The sequence below is a fragment of the Varanus komodoensis genome, unplaced genomic scaffold (assembly GCF_004798865.1).
Source record: "Varanus komodoensis strain SLA01 unplaced genomic scaffold, ASM479886v1 scaffold12, whole genome shotgun sequence".
Classification (NCBI taxonomy): domain Eukaryota; kingdom Metazoa; phylum Chordata; class Lepidosauria; order Squamata; family Varanidae; genus Varanus; species Varanus komodoensis.
Window position 1 is genome coordinate 7,202,198 of NW_025335349.1, and position 24,432 is coordinate 7,226,629.

Genomic DNA, 24,432 nt, shown 5'->3' on the forward strand with positions numbered 1-24,432 from the left:
GTGTGACTGGGCCGATAAAAGTGAAATAAATAGATTGCTTGCTCCATACAGCGAGGAGCTTGGATATTCCCCAGTGGTCTGTGTAGCATTTTGTTATCATTCCTCTCATGCTTTAGTTTTTTGCTCAGTATCTAGGCAGAATCCTTGGAGGCTTTGCGGGGGGAGCGGGGGCTGCATCAGGCAGAAGTGGGACAGAGTGGCTGTTGCCCCCAGTGCTACTGCCAATGGAGAGTTCTGCAGGACCCCCAAGTAGGGGTGCCCACAGTGAGGAAGGAAGAGCAGTTAGGGCTGTCATCGATCCAGGTGGGCTCTTCTCCCAGGTGGGCCTCGGGAGCTGTTGAAATACGCTGTGTGCTGCCATTGCATTTGTCTTGATTTTGCACATCTGCATTCCCCATCTGAGCAAGCATGTCGAAAAGGGGACGGAATTTTATTTGGAATCCTGCGACAACTCTGTATAAGAGTAGCACGTTGCCTATGATTAATGAGTGAAGGGAGTATTCTGCAAAATCAGCTTTAGTACTTTTGATTCAGGGGAACGAAAGGACACAGAAGTGTTTTGGGCAATGGAAAGCTGAGATGTCAGAAAAAAGTTTTAGCCAAGCCATTTCTGTGCTACTCTGTTTTCTACATCTAGGGTTGTTTGTTAGCTAAACATAAGGGAGCATTCAGTCTTGTGAAATATTTTAGGGTGTGATTTTTCTTAACATGTAAGTCGCCTTTTATAGGCAGAGCAACATGAAGGGTAAGTTCCTTACTTCATGTCAGTTTGACTGTCCCTTCCCTGCACCGTGGCTGGGTTTTAAAAAGGGAAAAATATCTATTGGCACCAATTAACTCTTTTTCTCCAGGATGTTGGATTGAGGGGAAATGGTGGTAAAAATTTCATCCTCTCTTTCCAGTTTGTGACTGAATCAGGACTGAAAATGCCTACTTTACAGTGGAAGGAAATAATTGCTGGGCAATTAATGTAACATTTAGCTTAAGCACAAGAGTCCATCTGGTTCAGTGTTATGTCTCCAACAGCAGCCAACTGGATGTTTCTGGGAGGCTCATAATCATGTCCTGAAAGTAAGACTCCCTCCATGGCTGTCTGACCTGGAATTCAGAGCCTCTGAACCTGGAATTTGCACTGAGCTAGCACAGATAATAAGTATAATCTTTTACCCCCACCTTGTGGTTCCTATTCTTTACCCATTTATTTGCCTATAAGAGGATCCACCCTTTTATCTAAGGCTGCCTACCTGGTAGTCTTTGGTAGGCAACTTTGCGAAGGGCTTTTGGGAATCCAAACAATTTTGACTTTTGCCTGTCTGCATGATGATACTCGCAATCCCTGTTCGGGCATGGCGACTCTAAAGACAAAAAAGAATACTGGGAAAACAGTGTCCAGCTTTTCCTGAGAGCCTCCATGGATGCAGGAGGTTCTTTTCTTCTGGGAGTCTTCTCCACAGGTAGACTTGTGTTGAAGGGACACGTAGCACCAAAGCACTCCCTTTCTCCTCTTTGCCCTTTTCAGGTAAAGAGCTCCTGAATAGGGAACCAAAAATAATAATGAACAATATTTGTGGCAGTTCCATTGCAGAAATTTCAACATTTTTCAAAACACAGTAATCTAGGGATGCTGTCTTATAAATGTATGTAACCATAAGAGAGCATTGAGGTGACCAGTAAAGTTATCCAACAAGCTGAATATTTATCAGATTAAATTCTGTGTTGTACACTTGTGACCATGATGCTCAGTTCAGTTCTTATCTAAAGAGCTCCAACTTCTTTCCATGGGTAGGGATTGTATGGGTGGTGGTGGTGTGGGGGTGGGGGTGGGGGTGGGGGTGGTGATGATGATGATGATATCTGTGTATATGGCACTTTACCAAAAATGAAGGGAGAAAGCTCTATTCTGAGGAGCCTGCAATCTAAAAATAAACATAAGGGAAACAAACGGAAAAAAGGAAGCATAACAGAAGTGAAGGTAAAGAGTGGAAGAATATTTAGTCAGTCAGTGATTTATAGACTTAATTACAATAGCTTTCCCTGAATTGGAATTCCCCAAATATTCTTGGATTGCAATTCCAGTCAACCAAGCCAGTGTATCCAATGGTGACCCTTACCTACTGAATATGTGGTTCGGGATAAAGTTGTTATTCTAAAGATCCCTGTTAAGCAGAGATGCATTTGGGATATACCATGATTAAAATACTGGGGCACACATTCTGGTGGTGAAACAAAGGCTGTTGACTTTATGCTTGCCTACCTCACATGCCCTTTCCAGTAGAAATCCCATTATTGATCATGCAAGGCTAAAGGCAACTAACTTTTATGTGTATCCAACTTCTGAATTTACAAACATCAGGAGACCATATGAGAACATAAATGCAAATGTCTATTCATTCCAAATTTATGGTACTTGGGAGTTGTAGAATTCACATAGTTGATGCTCGCAACATGCATTGACAGTATTTGCATGGAGAAGGTCCAAATCTCTATCCCCATTAAAATCTCACTTCCAGTTAAAAGGATCTTGGATACAGGTAGAAAAGACTGCCTGAAATTCAGTATGGCTGCTACCAATCAGAATGGACTGCACTAGGCTAGCTAGACATGTGTGCTTATAGTCTTACATGCTAGCAGGATCAGTACCTTGAACACTAAATACCTATTTCTCATCAGAAAGCATATTACAGAAACTCTGCCAATGAGAGCTCTTGTGCAGCAGCTGAACCTGAACAGAGAATTCTCTGTATTAAGAATGCAATCAAATTAATGATAAAATTAATGCAGAAAACAATTTTAATTTAGATTTTTGCCTTCAGATGTAAAACATTCATACAACTTTCTTAATGTAAGAGATTACACATTTTCTCCATTCATATATTTTTCAGGTGACTTGGATTATTACTGGTTGGATCCTGCCACATGGCACAGTAGGGAGACATCCCCCATTAGCTCGGTAAGCAACACTCAGAATAGTATATTCAGATAAATGTTGATCCTTTCATTGTGCCTTTTGGCAACTGATTTTGTTCTGATGAATCTCAATATACTAATACAAAAAGGAATGCAGCATTATTGCTTTCTCCTTGTAACCAACATAATAAAATGATTATTTAGTAGCATTTTATTAGTATCTTGAATTACTAGGAAAATTCCTTTTAAATATTCCATTCCGAAGAGTAAAATCACTGGCAATGCAAATATTTTTAATGACAACAAATTATATACTTCGGCTTAGAACCTAACTCTGCTTTCCATTCACAAAAGGCTGCATCTGTTCACAATAGACTTTAGTTCTAGAAGAGTCCTGCTGGCAGAAAAGGAGTTCTCATGGATTTCCTGTCCCCTTGCAGAGAGTCCCTGATCCTCTGGGGAACATGGGGGGGGGTTCTTTGGGGAGAGGGGAATCAGCAGTTTTGGTGGGAGTGTCCTGTAAACAGAACTCAGCTCACAGTATGTTTCTGCAAGCTAAAGATCCAAGCCATTGTGTATAGTGAACATATCTACAAAAACAATATACTGTAAATGGAAAATATATAGAAAAAATGTTGCACAGGTTAGAATAGCTCTTAGTTTGATACAGGAGAGCCATACAGTAATGTTGCGTGATCGTCAGAGCAGGATGCATCGTTCTGGCCTTGTCTGAGCGAAGTGCCACCCACTGTGGTCCTGTAGCTCCCTTATAGAAGGCAGGCTGCCCCACAAGAAGAGGGAAGGGGCAGCCAAATAACTCTGCCCCTTAGCCTATTAATCCCCCAGCTTCAAACTGTATTGTCTATAAAGCTATACACTGGTTAGTGAAGTCTGTTCTTCACTGTGACTGAAGATTGTTGCTGCAGACTTCAAACACACTGACGCATTTAAATTATTAAAATTCATGAATACAATTCGAAAACAAAATAGCCATGAGGTGCATGCCCCGAGCCCTCTTTCCATGCATGCAGGAACCTGTGCATCAGGGTCTTGGCAGCATGGTGCTGACAGACAGACAGACATCATTTATTGTTCTGTATCAACAAAGACTTCATGTGTTTGAAAGACTTTAAATCCTTTAATCAATACATGCCTGTACAAAGTGTGGCCCACCAAGATGAATTCAGCTAAATACTACAGATGCCCGTACGAAGTGCCAGACAAGCAAAATCTTCGCTGCTCTAGCCATACCTCCAAAAATTAGGTTAAATGAGCCCGTGATTGTCCACAGTCTGTGATGGGTGGACTGCATTCCGTTCGGTAGCTTATAAATTGTGCAGTCTGCATTAACCATGTTTTGTACTGGACATAATGCAGATAATGTTGTGATTGTTGTGCTGTAGAGAACAAGCAATTTAAATATCTAGTGTAAGTAAGAAGGGAAAAAATCTGCTGATAAATACAAAGAGAGATGTGCAATAACTTTAGTGCGTAAGAAAAAGAGTGTGTTTTCAAGGTGAGAAAGCCAAAGGATGGATTGAATGTTTTTCTGCCATAATGCAGTTGTTGAACACACTGAAAATTAATAAAGTTTGTGAAACTTAAGTAAGAATAAATCTACACTTCATTTGCTTAATGTCATTTGTTCATTTTTAATAGCATCCTGTAACCTGGCAGCCATCTAAAGAGGGAGATCGCCTAATTGGTCGTGTTATTCTCAACAAGAGAACGACTATGCCAAAAGAGTCAGGTGCATTGTTGGGACTCAAAGTAAGTACAGTGGGGGTTATGCTAGAAATTCATTTCTGTTCTGCATGCTCACTATTTTAAGAGATAAAAGTTGTCCACGGCTGAGCAAGGAGTACATGATCGGTGATCACTATAGAATCTAGGAGCTGAGAAACAGTTCCGGAAGTTAAAGCAATTTGACCCCTGCTAATTTCCACATGGAAGAATGAAAGTATGATCCATGGGACATTCTTGGTATTTTGCCCCTTCAGAGAGGAATCCCCATGTCTGAGGTGAGGTTTCTGTACAAATCTGCTTCTAATTTGCAAATAAGCAGGCATTAGTTCAATAGCCTGTTGCGAAATTTCTCTCCTCTAAGACTGACTGGTGTGATCATCTTGCAGTCCAAGGGACTTGCAGGAGTCTCCTCCAGCACCACAATTCAAAGGCCTCAATTCTTCGGTGCTCAGCCTTCCTTATGATCCAACTTTCACAGCCATACATTACAACTGGGAAAACCATAGCCTTGACTATATGCACTTTTGTCGGCAGGGTGATGTCTCTGCTTTTTAGTATGCTGTCTAGATTTGCCATAGCTTTCCTCCCCAGGAGCAAGCGTCTTTTAATTTCTTGGCTGCAGTCCCCATTTGCAGTGATTTTGGAGCCCAATAAAATAAAATCTGTCTCTACCTCCATTTCTTCCCCATCTATTTGCCAGGAAGTGAGAGGATCAGATGCCATGATCTTAGTTTTCTTAATGTTGAGTTTCAAGCCAACTTTTGCGCTCTCCTCCTTCACTCGCATCACAGTACCAAAAGTCAGACATGACTGGAATTTAAAGTCATGGGGAAACCTTTACCTTTTTAGACTCTGGAAACAGGGATTTCCTTCCCCTCCCTTTCCAGATTCTCAGTAGAGTTGTGGTGTGGTATTTGTCACTGGCGTAAGACCCAGTAATGGGAAGTGGGAATAGTAATTCTGTGCAGGCATAGAATGTGGCACATTATAGGTATAAGGTGAAAAATGCATGGATATTTGAACCTAAGCATCAAGCACAGGCATTTTTGTCAAACATTGACCTGGATTCATAGCAAAAAGGGTTGCTGACAGCACCTGCCATTCTCTTTTCCCTTTATGTGTACTCCTTGAAAAATACTTCTAGATGGTCAGAGAAGTTGGGATTGTAACACAGCAATAATCTCCCTCTGTTCAGGCAAGAACTGCCTTTTGTTCCTGTAGCATGCTCTTTCATTCCAGCCACAATCCTTACTACAAGTTGAGTAGTAACATGAGTATGGGAGTTTACAAAAGTTTATTGTTCAGTGCTTCAGCTTCTGAAAATCACATTAGAAAACAGTATTTTCACATCAAGTTGTTCAAGATTTGTATGGTACATATCGTGTCAATATTCTGAGCAGAAAGTCATGAAAAATAAAGTACACTTAACTATTTGAAACAGTTTCAATTATACATTGCATATAATTTTAACATAAATTATATTTACAGTATATTGTTAAAATATAGTTTATTGTGTTCTGCAAACTGACACAGTTTTTGCTCAGGTTGTAGGAGGGAAAATGACCGATTTAGGACGACTTGGTGCCTTCATTACCAAAGTGAAAAAAGGTAGCTTGGCTGATGTAGTCGGACATCTCAGAGCAGGTAATTCAGTTACCAAAAATATTTTATGTTAATGTTCATAAAACTTGCAGTGTTTCTGTGTGCCAGTGTGCCATTTTGTCAATGTTTTCAATGCATATTTCAGCCTAATGTGATAGTGGCAATATATAAATTATCTGAAACATTGATACATAATTATATTGTTTGAAAATGTATAGTAAACATGCAGTCTGATCTTAGAAGCAGTAATTTATATATGATAAAAACAAAGTACAAAAATAATGATAAAATTGGGAAAGACATCTATATATTTAAATATTAAAATAACATTTAAATGTGTGCATATACATTTAAATAGTGTATGTGAAAAAGATGATACCTTTATGCTAAACAGACCCCCCAAACAGTGGTGATCAACATACTTTTCAGAAAAAAAAAAAAACTTTTGTGCTTCTTCTGCATGTGCATCTTCAGAGTCCTCTACTGAAATGAGAACTGAAGTCTGTAACAAATATATCTTTATCAAATGACCAACATGCAAGCTAAGACTCAGCCTTTGAAATTTGCATTTTTCCATATCTTCCAGTGGAGTTCTTCAGTCAAAAATGCATATGTTAGTTTCAATTATATTAGGCCAATGGCTTGTACAAAATGTGTGCATCAAGCACATGTGTGCACAAAAATACATATAAATTTCCACTCGAATCTTTATAAAATAATGCTTAATGTTTAGGATGAATTGAATTTAGGATAGAAAAGGGAGGAAACTGAGAGACACCAAACAGATATTTATGTCCGTCTCTGTGTACATCAGAGTGGCTCTTTGGGATTGCTAGAGCTTCCATTTTCTCTTATACAGGCAGAAATTTTAGCATACAGAAGGAAATAATTTTCTGCGCCCTTAGCAACTCCTTAGAGAAAATAATAAGAAATTATACAAATATGGGGATCTTTGTGCAGTCAAGGGAAAACAAGGGACTTTACTTCCACAGATGGTTCTTGAAAGAATACAGTGCAATGAAAATGAGCTGCACTGAATGTTGGTGTCAGAATGGCCAGGCAACCTGAAAAAGAAGTGGATCCTCTTGACTGGTCTCTTGATGGGGCCAGAGTCTGTTTTTGCTGGCTTTGATATTTTGCCTTCTTTGTTAGTATACTCAGAGTTTACAGTATAGCCATAATTTCTAATTTGTATTTCACATGCATATTAACACATGGCATTGTTATGCAAATTTGCTTTTTTATTATTTTTTGGGGGGTGCATTTTCCTTTTTTGACCATATATAAGTGACCACCCAATTCATAGGTCCCAGAAACTTGCTTCATTTCAGAAGTATAATTAAAGAGGTAAGGAGAGTCATTTTGTTGCTACTGTTCAATAATTGTCAACCTGTTTTCCACTCTCACGTCTACTCTCTGTCAAGCTCCTTATTTGTGAGCTCATCTCTTCACTTTTGTATTCCCAGCCAACCAAGGTGAGCGGAGTCTAGCTGTATTCCTTTAGCAAGTAGGCTGTGTAACACAGAGAGAATACTATAAAAGTCATTAGTAAGAAGCATCCATCAAGTTCATGATTCCTGTAATTGCAGAAGTAGTTCTTGCCCATCCCTGAAGTTGATACCAAATTGAATTCCTTTCCTTGCTTCTCCTACAAATAAAACTGACTCCACACTCAGGGAGGATCAAACTGCCTGTGGGCCAGACAGCAGAAATGTTGGAGATGGCTTAATCGCTCTGCTTGTTTGTCTCATTGACGAAATACTGGGCTGCTGACTTCACATTCTTCTTCCTCTGATCCTCTTCATTCTCCAGTGTTTTCCACTGAACTAGAGGCAGTCTGGTTCTCACCACCTGCATAGCAAAACTGGCTCCTTATCCCCCATATTTCAGATAAGCATTCTGCCTCTGCCTCTTCTTTTCATTGAGATCCATAGTTTGAATTCTCTAAATTGGAATACCATATTATGGAAATAGCAGTCCAAATTCCCAGAATACTAGACGGATAGCTCAGACTATTGCAACCTACTGTTAGTTCCAAATGTATATCCACAGATCTAACCAAGAAAAGGGAATATATATGTACAAAATAATTTGTAAAACAAAAATAAACATTCCCTTGTTTTTAAATTCAAGGTGATGAAGTTCTAGAATGGAATGGCAAACCACTTCCTGGAGCTACAAATGAAGAAGTTTACAACATCATTTTAGAATCAAAATCTGAACCTCAAGTTGAAATCATTGTTTCTAGGCCTATTGGGTAAGTTTTAAATGACTTGCTTTGTAAATGTACAATACTATTTGTGAAATTCTTTTGTTCGTGACACATTCATGCACACATACTGTATACTTGTGCATACATACACATGAACTGTTGCAATATTAAACACATGAATATAGGTATTTATCAAAATAATTAAGTGGGCAAAGATTTTGGGAAGCATTTTCTCAGCACCTCTGTTAGACTAGCCTCTTGTATCCTGCCTCAATTTGCTCTTGCAGAATTACAACAGTAGTAATACAATTTCACCAAAAAAAGTTGACTCGAAGTCAGACATGGCTAATAATCCTGAGCACATAATTTTGTACTAATCTCTTCTTACATGTTATATTTTTAATGCTTACTTCACCATCAATATATATGGTGGAAAAATAATTATAACATCAAAACATAATGAATAAACACAGCTTCTTCTGTTTGGAAACATGCCCACTTTTGTGACATATAAGAACATTGATGAGAATACTTGTCTAAAATAATAACAGTTCTAGTGTAGCCAAAGGCATTAGCTTGTATGCAGAGTAAGTCATAGTTAGAGTAGAACCATTGAAACCAATGAGACTTAAGATAGTCATGCTCAACTTAAGATACATTGATTTCAATGGATTTCATTTAACTGTGACTAAGTTGAATCAAACCCATTATGGATTATAAATTATGACCTACTAATGTCTGTTAGGAGAATGAGTGCTGTGGCTTCCAATTTCTGTGCATAGTCTTTCCATGTGTCAGGAGCAGAGAGTAGTCTCTACTAGTAGAGAGCTAGTAGACTGTCCTGGGGAGACCCTAGCATCTAAAATTTGAAGGTTGATTTGCTGCAGAAGGCTTCTCCAAACTGGTGCCCTGTATGCATGTTGGACTACAACTTCCCATGATTTCCAACCAGCGCGATTAGAGTCTCCAATGGGGAAGGTTGTTCTGTTGCACTATTTATCTAACACAAATTCCCAGGAATCTGTGTAAATCACAATGTGTTTTGAAGTGTAATAGCTTTCAAGGCCTTCGTGCAGGGAGAGCCAGCTCGTATCCTGCCTCTAGAAGCCATTATAGAGAGCTCTAGGCTCCAAGTATCATCCATATATCATCCTGGTATCATCCATATGGCCAGTAAGATTTCATGCCACCAAAGGATCTTTTGGATTCCAATAAACACCCAGTTTCAGGTAGTTTCAAACTGAAGTTTAAGGAAGAAGGTGAAAAATGTTGCAGGAAATATTTATTTGGTCAGAAGGGTAGAAAGCATTTCTGGTCAGAGTCCACAAATGGAAGTGTGTTTCATTGATTGCAGTGTAGAATGTTTAGGATCTACATGTATGTCTTGTTAAGTATGTATCAGTTTCCACATACTTTTTTAATTTAACCTTTTCCTTATTTCCTTGTTTTTCTTTTTGTTCTCGTAAGACTTTGTCATAGGTTTCATTCAGCAAACTCCTTCAGACGTGTGTATAAAAACTTCTAGTGAGTTATACAGTTTGTATTATTTTGAAGCTGTATACGAGTAGAATCCAGTAGAATCCAGAATCAGAATTTATACTGCATAGCTTTCTCCCTTCTCCTCCCTGATATGTTTCTTTCTGTTGTGTGATTTTACAATATTTCGCCATTTTCCTTGACAACATTAACATGACGGTGTTCATATTGGTGTCTGTTTACATCGTCATGGTTGTCCAGAAGAAACATAGCGTGGCACTATGTCCCTTAGGTGTGGTGAGTTCCCTCTGCTATAGATCCCCTCTTCCTTAACAAACTGAAAGATGCTTTAAAGTAAAAGCAGTGGTGCCAAATACCCAGAAGTCTGTGATGTTTCAGAGGCATAAGTGAACATCTGAGTGCTTTCTCCTACTGGAATTTTATCAAGCAGCATTAAGTAATGGATGACATCTATGTGCTTGGAAGTTAGGCAGTGTTTTTGCTCTATAAAACAGCAGTTCAGTTATTTCTAATTTTCCTCTACATATATCTATTTTAGTGACATTCCAAGGATTCCTGAGACTTCTCATCCTCCGCTAGAATCCAGTGAGTATTTCCTTTGTTCCTATCTGTGCTTAGGCTAAAGATCTACCTCAATGCACCTCAGCTGCTAGGAAGGTCTTTGACGAACGCTACCTTTGATATCATTTGGTTCAGTCCCCAAAGCAGCTCCTTTACTTGTACCTGGGGAGACCGGCTGGGTGACCTGCAGAGGCCCTCAAAGAAAAACATGGAATGACGAGCAGCAGTAGTGCATAATGCCTAGTGAGGTCATTCATAATGACCAACACATCACAGTGATGCAATTATAGCTCACCATCTCCTGACTCATCCAATACTTCCAAGAATTTTTGGAGGATGGTGAGGTGTGATCCTACCACCTGTCGCCATTTTGAATAGTGAAGACTTCCAAAGTCATGGCCTGAGCTTCTTGACTAAATCCATTCAATGGGCTCATTCAAATGATCATTCCAGAATTTAGCTAGCAACAAAATGGGGGTGACCCCTGTTATCTTTCCTTCCAGCGGGCAAAGGAAGAACTTGACATATTTTAAACCAGAACTCTGCCATAAGACTAGTTACATAACCAGGAAAATGAGCCAAGATGTATATAATATAAAAATACATAAAATAAAAGATTATGTCCTGGTTTAATTTCCTGCTTTATTATCCCATGATTTAGAAGTAATTGGGAACTTTGGCTTAACACAAGCCAAGGTCTTCATGTCAAAGCCAGTGCATGTCAAGTGGAGGGACAAAGAAGTGCTCAGCATCAGCACTTTTGCTTTCATACACCATGGTTTGTTAAGCTGGAAAAATGCCCATGGCTTAAAGAAGAGACAGACAGATTGTTTCCTTTTTCTTGTAGTAAGCTCCCACGTACACGTGGGGCTTTGTTGAAAGCACACTTTTCCCATGAGAAAATGCCAGTTAGGCTCTTTGTGACTGGTGGTTCACTACATCAGAAATGTGTACATCATTATGGCTCTCTGCTGGAGGTACTTCATGATATGCTCTATGACAAGTAACACAGCTTTTTTTTTCCTGCTTACCGCATATGAATTTGTGAACTTTAAAAATTAGTATTATTATTTCCCCTTGGCCTCTAGTACTAAAAAAAAGTATCTACCGTATTTTAAAGTGGGAAAAAGGGCCAGTTGTATTCTCTTCCCCATTTCGCTGACCTTATGTTGCCATTTAAAGAAAAATGTTTGTAGCCTTTCTCATTTCCAACTTGTACAGACAGGGTGGGAGCTTGTATCTAGCCCATTCTTCTTTTTTGATATACTGTACCAACTTTTTCCTCCTACAGCAGTAGTACTTCATCATCTCTCCCATCATGTGTGGATGGGATTATGACATTGAAAAGAAACTTGGATGAAACATAATACTAAAGGAAAAAGGAAGATTGATTATTTCTTGTTTTTCATGTAGAAAGGCTTTCCATTGGCTTCTTTTGTTTTTGCATCTGTTCAAAGTCAAAGTTAAAAAGTTTTGCCAAACATCTAATATTTAATTTCATTTTGTTTTTAAACTTGTCAAATGTTTTTATTCTTCTCCCTTTCCTGTCATCCCCCTTCTATCATTTTCCTTCCTACAATCATATTTTTATTTGCCTGCAGCTATGGAAAATGGGCTAACAAGGGAAGGTACTTATTATTCTTATTCTTTATGACTTCAGCTCTGTTGTCACCTTCAGCTCATTCACTTTCAAAAAGAATTTCTTTTCTGATGATAACAGTTAACTGCCTGTTGATGTCCTTGCTTAGTTGGTTAAGTGGGCATAGTTGCCATCAAGCAAATACTTTGTGATACAAGTAGAACTATCAGAAAACATGTTGTGATGTATCTGGAATTAAACTGAAGATCTCTCTTTCCCCACTTTTCCTCTCTCCAGGTTCTAGCTCATTTGAATCTCAAAAAATGGAATGGCCTTCAATTTCTGTTATTTCCCCCACAAGTCCTGGAGCCCTAAAGGATGCACCACAGGTCCTACCTGGGCAGCTTTCTGTAAGAGCAACTTTTATCTCATGCACTCATGTTGTTTTGTTCAGATGTGATTTAAAAAAAATCTTTATATTCTGCACAAAGTAGGACAGGGATGGGTAACACACCTCATGAGCCACGTGTGTTCCGAGAGAGTAGCTCCCAGATTTCCCTGGTGATCATTTTTTTCCTAATAATGAAATAAAAGGCTATGTTTTTCTGCCACAATGGAGGCTTTGACTTGACACATCTTGCTTGTTTCTCCTGCTGATTTCCTTCATGGAGGTAGTAGCAGAGGGGAGCACAGCTGCCAGACTGTCCAAAGATACCCACCATTTAATTAAGGAATAAAAGCATCTTGCTGCTACACTTCTCAACAAAGTAAACTATGTTTACAAGACCCCATACAGAGATGAGCATAGCCCTGTTTCATAAGGCCCGTTTCATAAAGATGAAATGTAAAATAAAGGGCTAAATTTCCATCAGCTTTGGGGAACAGGAGGATACAAAATTCACCCTGCCATCAGAGCTTCTTCCCAGCAGCCACTGACTGGTCAAGTTCATTTCTCTCCCTCAACAGTGCCCCGCAAATGATAATGTGGCATTGCTCAGAAGTGGGCTTTTCCCCACTGAGGCCCATTTCAGAATGACACGTGTGGATTCTTTTGGAAAGAAATATGGCCATTAAGTGGTGGCTGCTGAGAACAGCCTGCAACAGAGGCAGTGCATTTAGCCATGCTCTCCAATTTTGGCCTGCCTCTGAAAAAACCCTGCATTTGTCCCAATGACTGGCAAAACCACAGTTTAAATGGGGAAAGTAGGTATTTCCAGTTAAATTGCACCTTTTTCCCTGCCCTGCCAATTTGGAAGCACAAAGTGCTGCTCATGAGCAAGTTGTGTACATTGGCGTACTGCATCTGAACCTACAGGTTTCCCATTACTACCATACCTAGCATTTATTAATATACTCATCCTCCATTAATAAGTCGAATTCGGTTTTACAGGTATTCAAGTTACTGCCAATTTCTCTTGGTCATTGTGTCTATAAATGAATTACAGGCTTTATGAAGTAGAAACAAGAAACTTAGCAATGTTCAAACTCTGCTAAATTTTCCCCAAATTATTAATTAACTTCAGCTCAATTCCATTTTAGGCTTTGGCCTATTTTACATGTTGTTTGAATGGTGAAAGAGCATGTTTCTGTTTGTATTTTTTGAAATGGCATACTTCCCCCTTCAGTGACTAAAGTGAGAAAAAATTAAATGCACATTTTTCAACCCAATAGCAAATTTTCAAGCATTAAAAAAACACTCATCATCTTTGCACTCAGGTTTGCAAATAAGACATGATTTGTGAATATAAAGGAAATTCTTGTACATCTTTAATAAGAAGTTCATCTGTCCTAAATCTTTTGCCAATCAGCTTCAGTGGATCAGCAGCAAGAACTTTCTATTTAATCAAGCATATTGGGTATTAACTTAATAATGCTTTACATTATTATGCTATTATAAATTTAACGTACTGTTACCCCAACCACAAGTTTAGAGAATGAGATAGGATATGAACCAAAATAAATAATTTTATTGATAATTTACAGTTATTTATACTATTTTAGGTTAAACTATGGTATGACAAGGTGGGGCATCAGTTAATAGTGAATGTTCTTCAAGCAACAGGTCTGCCACCTAGAATAGATGGACGGCCAAGGAATCCCTATGTGAAAATGTATTTCCTTCCAGACAGAAGGTAGTACCTCAAATTAAAAGTATATAATTCAAAAGCACAGCTTGTTTTGTGTTTATATGCTCAATCATTTTTCATATGTGGTATTAAAATTGGTTCTGGATGGCCTTATACTTTTCTAGTAAATGTTCTCATTAGAGGGTAAAGAACCCTCTCTTAAGCAAGTTGGAAGTGCATCTTCATGGATCAGAAAGTTACTTTTGCTAAAGAAGTGATTGTTCAGTTTGTGACACACCCCTTCCAATCCTATAATAACCCCCCCTTTTCCTCTATGTTATGGAAGTAGTTTATTACGTCATCCCTCTGTCCCCTCTCTTTTTATCTTATTGGGCATTGCTTTCTAGTGTTCATAATTTGAACGCAACACTCAGTCCCTGCTCTATGTCATAGAAAATAATTAGCATAATAAATAGCTTCTGGGTGACAACAGCACTCCAGATGGTTTAATTAAATTGTTTGTGAACTGGTCAGTCTCTCCACTTGCCTATCAGTGGTCCCTCTGCAATGGCCCTGTGGGAAACATGTCTCCTTTCCCAGGCCTTTCTTGGCCAAGGCCACCATCAGTTGGCTACCCAGTGATCCTTTCCTCCCATTGAAAACAGAAAGCGCCCCCAGCACTGTGACTTGTTTGCCTCATAATAATTTACCACGGTCTTTTCTATTTCAGTGATAAGAGTAAACGAAGGACCAAAACAGTAAAGAAAAGCTTAGAACCAAAATGGAACCAAACGTTTCTCTACTCACATGTGCACCGTAGAGATTTTAGGGAACGGATGTTAGAAATCACTGTTTGGGATCAGCCAAGAGTGCAAGAAGAAGAAAGCGATTTTCTTGGAGAGGTGAATGCGCATATTGGCACTGTAAGAGAGTTCTGTTTTAAAGATGTCATAGAAGGTCCTACTTTTAAGACTTCTGTGGGTGGAACTAAGATGAAGCTTGCTCCATTCCCCCGTAGATCCTTATAGAGCTGGAGACAGCCCTTTTAGATGATGAACCGCATTGGTATAAGTTGCAGACCCATGATGAATCCTCCCTGCCTCTGCCTCAGCCATCACCTTTCATGCCAAGGAGACATGCCCATGGTGGAGAGAACTCTGGCAAAAAACTGCAAAGTAGGTCCAGAATTCCCTTTCTTTCTCATCAATAGCTTCTGACCAGACATTATTATAATATAAGAAAGTGTGACCAGATATCTGAGTGATGGCATTCTTTATGAGGTGTGCTTTCAAAGATCCACAGAAAATTGGGCATGTAAATTCGGAAAATAACTGCATCTGCTGTATAGTTTCTGAGTGAGTTTACCATTTTCCTGTTGGCCCACGTATGCTGCCATTGGGAGTGTATTCTCAGTGCTGGCTGGGAATTATGGGAGTTGCAGTCCAACATGTATGGAGGACACCAGGCTGGGGAAGGCTTAGGACAGTGGTGGCGAACCTATGGCACGCGTGACACAGCCGGCACGCGGAGCCCTCTCTGTCGGCACGCGAGCCAAGTCTTCCCAGCATCGCCCCAGCTGCCGAGCATCGGATAACAGCACACATAGGGGCCATGCGCATGCTCGGAAAGGAGTAGAGGTGCCAGGTGATGACTCATTAGCCGCGACTTGTCCGAGCTTTCGCATGGCCAGTCAGTGTGCTGCCAAGGATATATATATATTTGCTTGGTCTGACTGTGAGGTGTTTTTTCTAAACTAAAACCTCAGTTTTCAGGTTTTATTGTAGCGTTGGCACTTTGTGATAAATAAGTGGGTTTTGGGTTGCAGTTTGGGCACTTGGTCTTCAAAAGGTTCTCCATCACTGGCTTAGGGTGTGCCTTCGTTGTTTCTAATGGATTGCAGATGCAATCTCAGATCTTTCCAAAACAGTCTCTCTCAATTCAGCCAACTAAATATTCAAGTTATTGGTTTCGCTACTAAATGTTTAACTGTCTCATTGAGACTAAGCACTAAGCCTTTAAGTCCAGCAAAAGATGTTTCAGCTGTATAATGACTTTCAGAATGTTGATTGTTCTAACACAGAAAATATAAATGCAACAGAGAGGGAAAATCAACATATAAAAATGGGAGAAAATATATACCATCCCTGAACTTGAAAGCCTCACACAGCGCATCATCAGGCAAAACTGCCTGCTTTGAGGCATGGGACAATAGGCAAGGTGAAGGCTGGGGATGGATGGAATTTTACAAATGATATGGCCTAGGAGAGGATTCATATCTTATATAGAAAAGGACTTGGTTTAGCGACAATTCAGGTTAGGAGTTTCCCTGAACTTGATCAGACAAGGTTCACCTTTGTCCCACTGGTCCTACCTGTTTGGCAATGTGGGGCTTCTCCAAGTGACAACAGCAGTCACCTGGGTGGCTGGTAACCATCTCTCTCTCTCTCTCTCTTTTGTAACCCAGAATTCCCTTAGAATGAGGACAGTGAACAATGTCCTTACTCTAACTGGCATCATTCTGAAGTTGATCAAGAGTGAAGACTGTGCGTAACTACTTCAAATTTAGGGGATTTTTGAGTCAAAGAAATTGTTGCCATTACTACAGTGTTGCTACTAGTGGCAGTAAAGTTGGTTAGCTTCGATCTTCCTTTGTCCCTTTAGAAAATCAACAAAAATGATCCCCCACTCTAGGTTTGCCTACAAATGGGGCAGAAGAATTTTTTTTAGCTCACCCCTAAAAGTGAAAACAAAGCTTAAAAGACACTTTTGGATCAGCAGTAATTTACAGATAAATGTTCATCCTTGATGACTGGATCATCAAGGGATGACTTTCTTATATGACGAGATGGAATTTTCATTTCACCTCACAGTCAGTAATAGCTTTCAGCAGAGTTTCCCTACTGTGCCAGAAGTCATCAAGTGCACAGTAATCAAGCAGTGCAGAATCAGGTATGTATAGTAGATGCACGTGTGAATCAAGCCATACGGACTTTCCAGTCCTGTGAGCCACTACACAAGTGCAGCTGTTTTCAGTGCGGCAGGTTAGGGTGAGGCTTCCAAGCAGTGGTGGGAGGGCTGCACTGGTGCCGCTGCACTTGTGCTTCCCCTCCATTAGCAAAAGGATGCAACAGCCCTGCGTGACTCTGCTTGGGGCAGAATGGGAAGTGAAGAGCTGAGGAAGTCCCTGCTTCTTATGCAGTATACTAACTGTTGATAGATAATGGCAATCCACAACCCTATTCTGCTTTGGCTTTTATTTTACTAAGACAATGTTGACCTGGCAAACCTAGCAGAGCTGTTAAGCAACTCTGCCTTCCATGGTGGGCATTTCATTTTAATTCTGCCACTGTTATGCAAGTTGCTATTTGCTCTGCTGTAGGTAATGTCAGACTGTAGGGTGAGGTTGGGCATTTGTTTAACTGCAAGAAGACTTGCAGTAAGTGTATTAGTGCCACAATGAGAGCTTAAGTATGTCCTTTCTGAGCCACTTTACAATAGTTGTTGTTGTTGTTATTTTGTATTTAAATTTGAATGCAACCCATATTTGAATATCCAGAACAACTGGAATTTTTTACTTATCTTAAATCCTTAAAAAAGAACTAAGTATACAGGTGTCTATTTGCCTTACTGTTGCACAGGGTCTCAGCGAATCAGTGATAGTGACATCTCAGATTATGATGTTGATGATGGTATTGGAGTAGTTCCTTCAGGTGCGTGGGTGAAGAGCATGGTCCTACATCCTTTCCTTTTGCTTATCCTGTTTCCCCCTCCCAGTTTGAATTTTCTAGATTTTTTTGAAAGAAGATGAATTGGTAGAATATGTTTTCTAGAAAGTAATTTGATTCATTATTCCATGGTGATCCTTGAAAAATGTGTACCAATTTTATTTATGGATTTAAAATATGTCCTGCCTTTTCTGTGTCTCTATAGTATTCAGGGAAGCTCACAACACATTAAAATCCAATAAATTGGGCAGGAATTGGACATCAACAGTAACAAAAATATTGTTGATATTTGTTTACACATATACTTTTGATACATAATTATTTTTGGATATTTTATAGGTCAGTTATGCTTTTTTGAACATACTTTAATGATCTGCATAGAAGAGAAAACGCAAAAAATGGAAGTCAAATGTCCAACTGAAATACAGTGTCCAAATGATTGATGCGTTCTTGCTTACAATCTTGCACAGGTTCACCATGGAATATGCTGATAATGCATGGCTGTATTCAGTGCATGAAGCATGGCTGTGTCTTTGATACTCATGGTTGGTGTTCTTAAGTTGTTATTATCCTAAATGTATACATAGAAAGGGAGACTCTGAGTTGCTATAAAGGCTGCAGTCCTGCCAGAAGTGCCATGGACATTTCCACTGCAGCCAATCACTATCTGAAGAGGGGGAGAAAGGCTTGAAGCAGAAAAATGACTTCGCTTTTCAACCAGATGATCAGCTACAGTAAAAATCTGTGCACACTCTTCATCTCCATCTGTGCAATGGCTTATATAGTATTGTAGCCAGTAATATCCTGGCTACTCTATTTTTATATACTAATCTCAACATGATAGATTTCTTATGGTGTTCTTTGAACTCATTTAAACATTACTTATGAGGGTAGCTAATCACATTAAAGAAGGCAATAATGTTCTCTTAATTGGAAATTCAAGTAGAATGAACAAAAAAGAGAGATTTATTATATTTTTTCACATTTCTGAAATAGTACTTGGGTACAACTACCTCATTTATCTTATCAGCTTTTGCAGTGGAACCAGAATAATTTACAGTGTATCTTGCTGACTCACCCAGAATAGCTTGTCCCAGTATTTCTAAGAATTTTAATACTGCCCTTGTACTATTTATCAACTACAACAAATATATTTTCAATGAAATCAATGTATCAAATGTAATTTCCATTTTCTGTTCTTGTGTATTATGTATGAGCATGAATCTTTGGTCATCTCTAGGATAAGAATGCAGTTTCATATCCAAGTAATTAGTACTGTAGATGGGTTTTTCTGTCTGTTCTAAGCAAAGTTTTCTACGCATGGCACAGCTCATCTTCCATTCCACAAACCAGACATACACAATTTGTGAGAGAAGTGCCTGAAGTACGTTTTGGATGCATATATATTACTTGTGAATGGTTCCCTATAAGCTCCCTTGTTCTCCGACTCAGAATCTGACGTAAGGGACTGTTAATGTCTAAGCCAAGCAACTGCTCCTCCAACCTTCAGTTGGATCAGCCCCAGCCAGAAAGCCAGATGGTCAGAAATGGTAGAGGTTGCCATTCACAACATCTGGGTGTCACCATGTTGGGGAAAGCTGCTCTATCAAGAAGGGTCTGAGTTTGAACTTCTGGTTACGTATTTTTCTATAAACTGTTCTCAGAGAGTTCAAACCTACTTGTATTTGGGACTTGAATTCATGTATATGGTAGCCTTTTCTTTCTGATGTTGGGAGACTTTGAATGTGGAGTTGGTGTCTTTTCACCTCCTTCTGCAAGGCTTTCTTGAAGTGCTGGAGTTCATTTATATGTGCACCCAGGTAGTTTTTCTAAATTGGGGACAGGAGGTTAAAATACTTTTAAGAATATGTCATCATTAGGTTTTTCATACTTCGATGGAAACTATTTGTGTTTGTCTCCAGATCTTAGGTTATATTATTTATTTATTTATTTATTTAAAGTTTTTGTATGCCATCCCCTTGCTATATAGCCTTAGGATGGCTCACAGAATTGCATCTTGGTGGTATTTAGGTATCTTTCTCTTAGACTTGGTTCTTTCTGCCTATATAGCTTTGCCCTGTGGTGCTAATGCTCTGGTTAACAGCAGGTGATTGAAACCTCTTTATGTTTAGTTGAAAGTGAAATTTGTTCTGTGAACAGTTTTATTGATCAATGTTGGGTCAAATACTTTCTATATGATTATAAAGGTAATTTAAATGAAACTGAAACATAGTTTTCAGTCCTCAAAGCAATTACAAGAATGTAAGTAAATGCATTGTTTCATTGTTGCAGCCAAAAATGCAGAGATTTCAATTTTAAAAAGTGATCCTCGTAGCAAATACTTTTAGGTATTCTATTTGTTCTATTCACTTTTTCACCTTTGGGATTTTTTCAGTCTGCACGTAAATTCTCTTGTATGTATGTTTGTATCCCCTCCCCCTCTGTATACATTTGATTATAATGCTAGTTGTTAGCCATGGCTGCATGATTATTTCAGGATTTTCACTAGTTAATAACTACCTGAAAATCTTGTAATCAAAGGGGGATGCTTTCCTGGAAAGATGGGTCCAGAGTTGAAGCATTTTGCTGTTTCTAAACTAACTTCATTTTTGTTGCACTCTCACCAGTAGGCTATAGGTCTAGTACTAGAGAAAGTAAATCTACAACGTTAACTGTGCCAGAACAGCAAAGAACAACCCATCATCGTTCACGATCTGTATCTCCTCACCGTGGTGACGATCAGGGCAGGACCCGTTCTCGTTTACCAAATGTGCCATTACAGAGGTAGGGTTGAAAATGTAGCTGCTTTCCTTTATAAGCCACATCGGGCACAATCCAGTCTGAGCTGTACATTTTGGATCTTGGTCATTGTAGAGGGAGAAGAGTTAAACATGAACTTGAGTGACTCCCATTGAAATCAAGATGCCTTAACAATGTTTCACTCTGGCTGGGTCATGTCCATCGTGATTACATGTATGTGAAGTAGATTGTTCTTTTTGGGCAGAGCACAAAACCACCATATGTTGCCTTCCACATCACAGCAGCTGCCTCTGTGGTAAGCCATTTGTCTGGAGTGATGTACCATCCAGAGAATCCTGACTGTGTTGTGCACAGTCCTTAGGATATACTCAGTGCTGAGTGGTACTTAGTAAGTTTCTGGAGGATAATGTGAAAGCAGAGTAGAATGGAAATGAATTCTTCAGCCACAGTTTATGAAAAAGATTATTATATCAAGGCATAAGAGGGCATTTCCGTTCCTGAAACCAATCAGGTTCCCCCCTGTATTCATGGACAAAAGGATCATGGGCAGCTGGACGAAGAGGATTCAGTGTTCTTCAGCTTTCCCTTGTTTTGAAAAGTAAACAATGGAGAGGGAAAGGAGAGCAACTTAAAGGGTAAGGCATGTTTTCAGAGCTGTCTGTACATAGGGAAAAGAGAAGGATCATTTCTATGCAAGGCAATTGTTGTGCACTCAGGATTCCTTGGTCAGGGCTGTTTACAGGCTGTTTAGGAGATGTCATGATCCTGGATCCTTTACTGTATTTTTTATTTATTAGAATGGGGAAAAATGCATTGTATCTCCTTGTATATTTGAGCTGTTTTGCCTAGAGCACAGCTCCCATGGGAGGCAGTGGAAAAGCAGGGAGGAGTACCCCGTGTTCAGATCTCTGTTCCCATTTCTACAATGAAAACAAATGCAGATGCAGCAACTGGCAGAAAAGCTCAAGCAAGGATTTTGGTCCATCATAATGCAAAAAAGGGGGAAGGAGTATGTGGAGCATCAATTGGCCAGAAAGGAAATAAAAAGGAGTGAGGGCGTGGTAATTTTCCAGTCATGCTGGGTGGGATGGTGGACAGGTTCAGAAGGTATAGTGGAGAGGTGACAGATGTTATCTGAGTCTGTAGTGGGGAACTATGGAAAAGAAACAATTCACCAAACCAAAGTCTTATAAGGTAAATGTTTCCCCAGGAAATTCTGCAGTCGTTTAGGACAAAGGGTGGTTTACTATTGCAAACAACCTCTCACTGGGATATAAATTAGTGAGCGGTTGTCTGCAGGGCAGGGTCTCCAGTCTTCTAGCCACTGGAAAGTGATGGGCAACCACATTTAGCTGGGCTCGTGTGCTACAATGCACAGTATGGCACTTCCTCACATGACAGGTTTCTCCAGACAATGGCTCACCACACAGAGCAAATTCAATATTTAAAGAAACTCAAGGAAATGTTTTGTGTCACTCACTAAACTCCTTGTTAATACCAATGATATGTAACTATTCCAAATGATGGCTTAGTGTATGCAGGACAAAGGCCTGAATTCTCTCCTCTCACTTTTTTGTAACAAGCCAGATAACTTCATGGTGACATGACTTGTGTCCATTCTCCTCACTGTCTGTCACCTTGTTCAGTCTTAATCTGTAAACGAGGAACATCGCTGACAGTTAATATGTGTAAAGGTGAAAGGCAAGGGAAAAACACTGGCCACCACATGCGTGGGGTGAGAGGTTTCGCTTTTGTTTTGCTTGCATGTGTGCATACACTGAGAGCTAGTGGGGTGTAGTGGGCAGGGGTTGGTCTTGGGGTGTTTCCAAAGGAAGCTTTTATCGCACCATCATTCCACTTCCTTTATGGAATTTGATTGTGGGTCAGAGGATGTCATCTTCCTCTTATAATCCTCCCATGTTTTCTTGCAAAGGGAATAATGTTATAAAAGAAAGAAAGAGATGAGCTGCAGAAGACCTTTTGACTTTTCATACTAGGACCCCTCTATCTGGAAGTACCCCTACACTGGGAAGGGTGGTCAGATCCCCACTTCTCTCTTAAGTTCTTGGAGCGGTCTTGTCCCGCAGTCTAGTCTATACCCCAGGATTCTTGAAAGAAAAAGTGGGGAGCAGTGGGAGAGAACACTTCCTGAATTGTTTCAAAGAAGAGCAGGATAAAAATGAAAGAAATGCATTCTAGGTTATTGGTTCTGACAGGAACAGCAAGAAAATCAATACCATTGACTACTGTATTTGGTCTTTTAATCTTAAAGTAGCCCAGAAACACTTTTGGGTTCTTTTTCAGTATAGCAGGAGACATAGTGTCTTTGCAGTGTCTTGATAGAGCAGATACTGGCTGCTTGGGAAAAACAGTTCGATTTTTCCCTAACTGCACAGAATGCAGTCCAGCTCTATCAGGAAAAGTGAGCAGGACTAAAATCTGTTGTCCCCCCCCCCTTTTTTTTTTCTGGCCATGTGGATTTTCTGTTACTTCTTTGGGGTTCCTATACTCACACCCAGATAATCTGCTCTGAGTTTTTATTAAATTTCACCTTGATGAAAGTATGCTGTGCAAAAAGAAAAGCATTGTCATGCATGTGTTTGCTTCTATGAACATTTCCAGGAGTTTAGATGAAATTCATCAGATGAGACGATCACGTTCTCCAACTAGACACCATGATGCCTCCCGAAGCCCAATTGATCGCAGGTCCAGAGACATGGATAATCAGTATTTGTCAGACCAAGAAAGGTATATTTTCATCTTAAGATTCTGAATATGTAAAAAAGCATCTATTTTTTGCTTGTGCTGGGAAATGCATTATATTAACTAGAATAGGAGGTGGGAAATAGTCATGTCTGTAGTAATAATAACACCAACAGCAAAGGATTTGTTTAGCCCTCAAGGCATTGTCAAGCCCTCAAGTCAAATGTGTGCATTAGAAGCCAAGATGTTCTAGTCAGTAGTGGAAGCCAATTTAAAAGAATTTTGGTTTGTACTCACAGTGTAAATACGGTTGGTGGCATACATTAGGCAAAGCAGGAATTCTGATTTATTTAACAGCTTTCTTTTACTGACTTATTATTTGCAAAAATAATTTGATCCTGCTAATAGTATTTCCATGGACTATAATTGTTGCTGTATCATTTAATTTGGTGACTATAATACAGTGGCTATAAAAACATCCATCTAGGTTGCCATCCTTCCATCTAGAGTGAGATCCATCCATCTCATCCATCTCTTTCATCACAGCCTCGCTTGGTGAGGTGACAAAAGGTAGTCCAATTAGAAAAGTCACCCAGACTGGATCCTACCTTAATCCTGGCTGCTAATTGTGTACTGAAGTATGTCTCTGAGTGATAGTGGGAGAAAGATACAGGAAGCATTAGATTTTTTTGAGCTTGTTAAGGGTGGTGGAGAATGTGAGCTCACGGCCTTTCTGCCTTTATTGATCAAGCAAAGGAACAGTATTAGTGCATGCTTTCCAATTGTTTTCCTTGGACTGTCCCATTGATGTGAATTATTCGTTTGTGAAAAAAGTACTATTCCTCACCTCTCCTGCTCTATATCAACTTGGCAAATGAAATGTTAGGCCTACTGTAGTAAGACTTGTTTATCCTGCTAACATTAGAAGAACTCTTTTGGACAACATTCTTGAAGTTAGCTGTATGGATTACAAGTTATGGCTCATTTCTTCTCTGTTTGTTTATATGTAATTATTTCCTGTGATGTTGCTGATAAAATCTACAATGAAATGTATGCTCATGGCAATATGACAGC

The 24,432-nt window shown here is 39.5% G+C and overlaps 1 protein-coding gene across 18 annotated transcripts in view; it reads left to right on the forward strand.

The window, feature by feature from the left end:
• Positions 1-24,432, forward strand: part of RIMS1 (regulating synaptic membrane exocytosis 1) — a 146,135-nt gene that overhangs the window by 904 nt on the left and 120,799 nt on the right. For 11 of the 18 annotated variants that reach the window (XM_044421663.1, XM_044421660.1, XM_044421668.1 and 8 more), the window contains exons 1-11: positions 4,627-4,677; positions 6,198-6,297; positions 8,389-8,512; positions 10,503-10,549; positions 12,402-12,514; positions 14,106-14,236; positions 14,901-15,072; positions 15,189-15,345; positions 17,809-17,880; positions 20,523-20,679; positions 23,278-23,403. In XM_044421663.1, coding sequence (XP_044277598.1) covers positions 4,642-4,677; positions 6,198-6,297; positions 8,389-8,512; positions 10,503-10,549; positions 12,402-12,514; positions 14,106-14,236; positions 14,901-15,072; positions 15,189-15,345; positions 17,809-17,880; positions 20,523-20,679; positions 23,278-23,403 — 1,235 coding nt within the window. In that variant the 5' untranslated portion in view covers positions 4,627-4,641. Of the gene's footprint in view, positions 1-2,882; positions 2,951-4,566; positions 4,678-6,197; positions 6,298-8,388; positions 8,513-10,502; positions 10,550-12,401; positions 12,515-14,105; positions 14,237-14,900; positions 15,073-15,188; positions 15,346-17,808; positions 17,881-20,522; positions 20,680-23,277; positions 23,404-24,432 lie in introns of those variants that run through there. The other 7 variants (XM_044421657.1, XM_044421656.1, XM_044421661.1 and 4 more) reach the window with 3 other exon arrangements.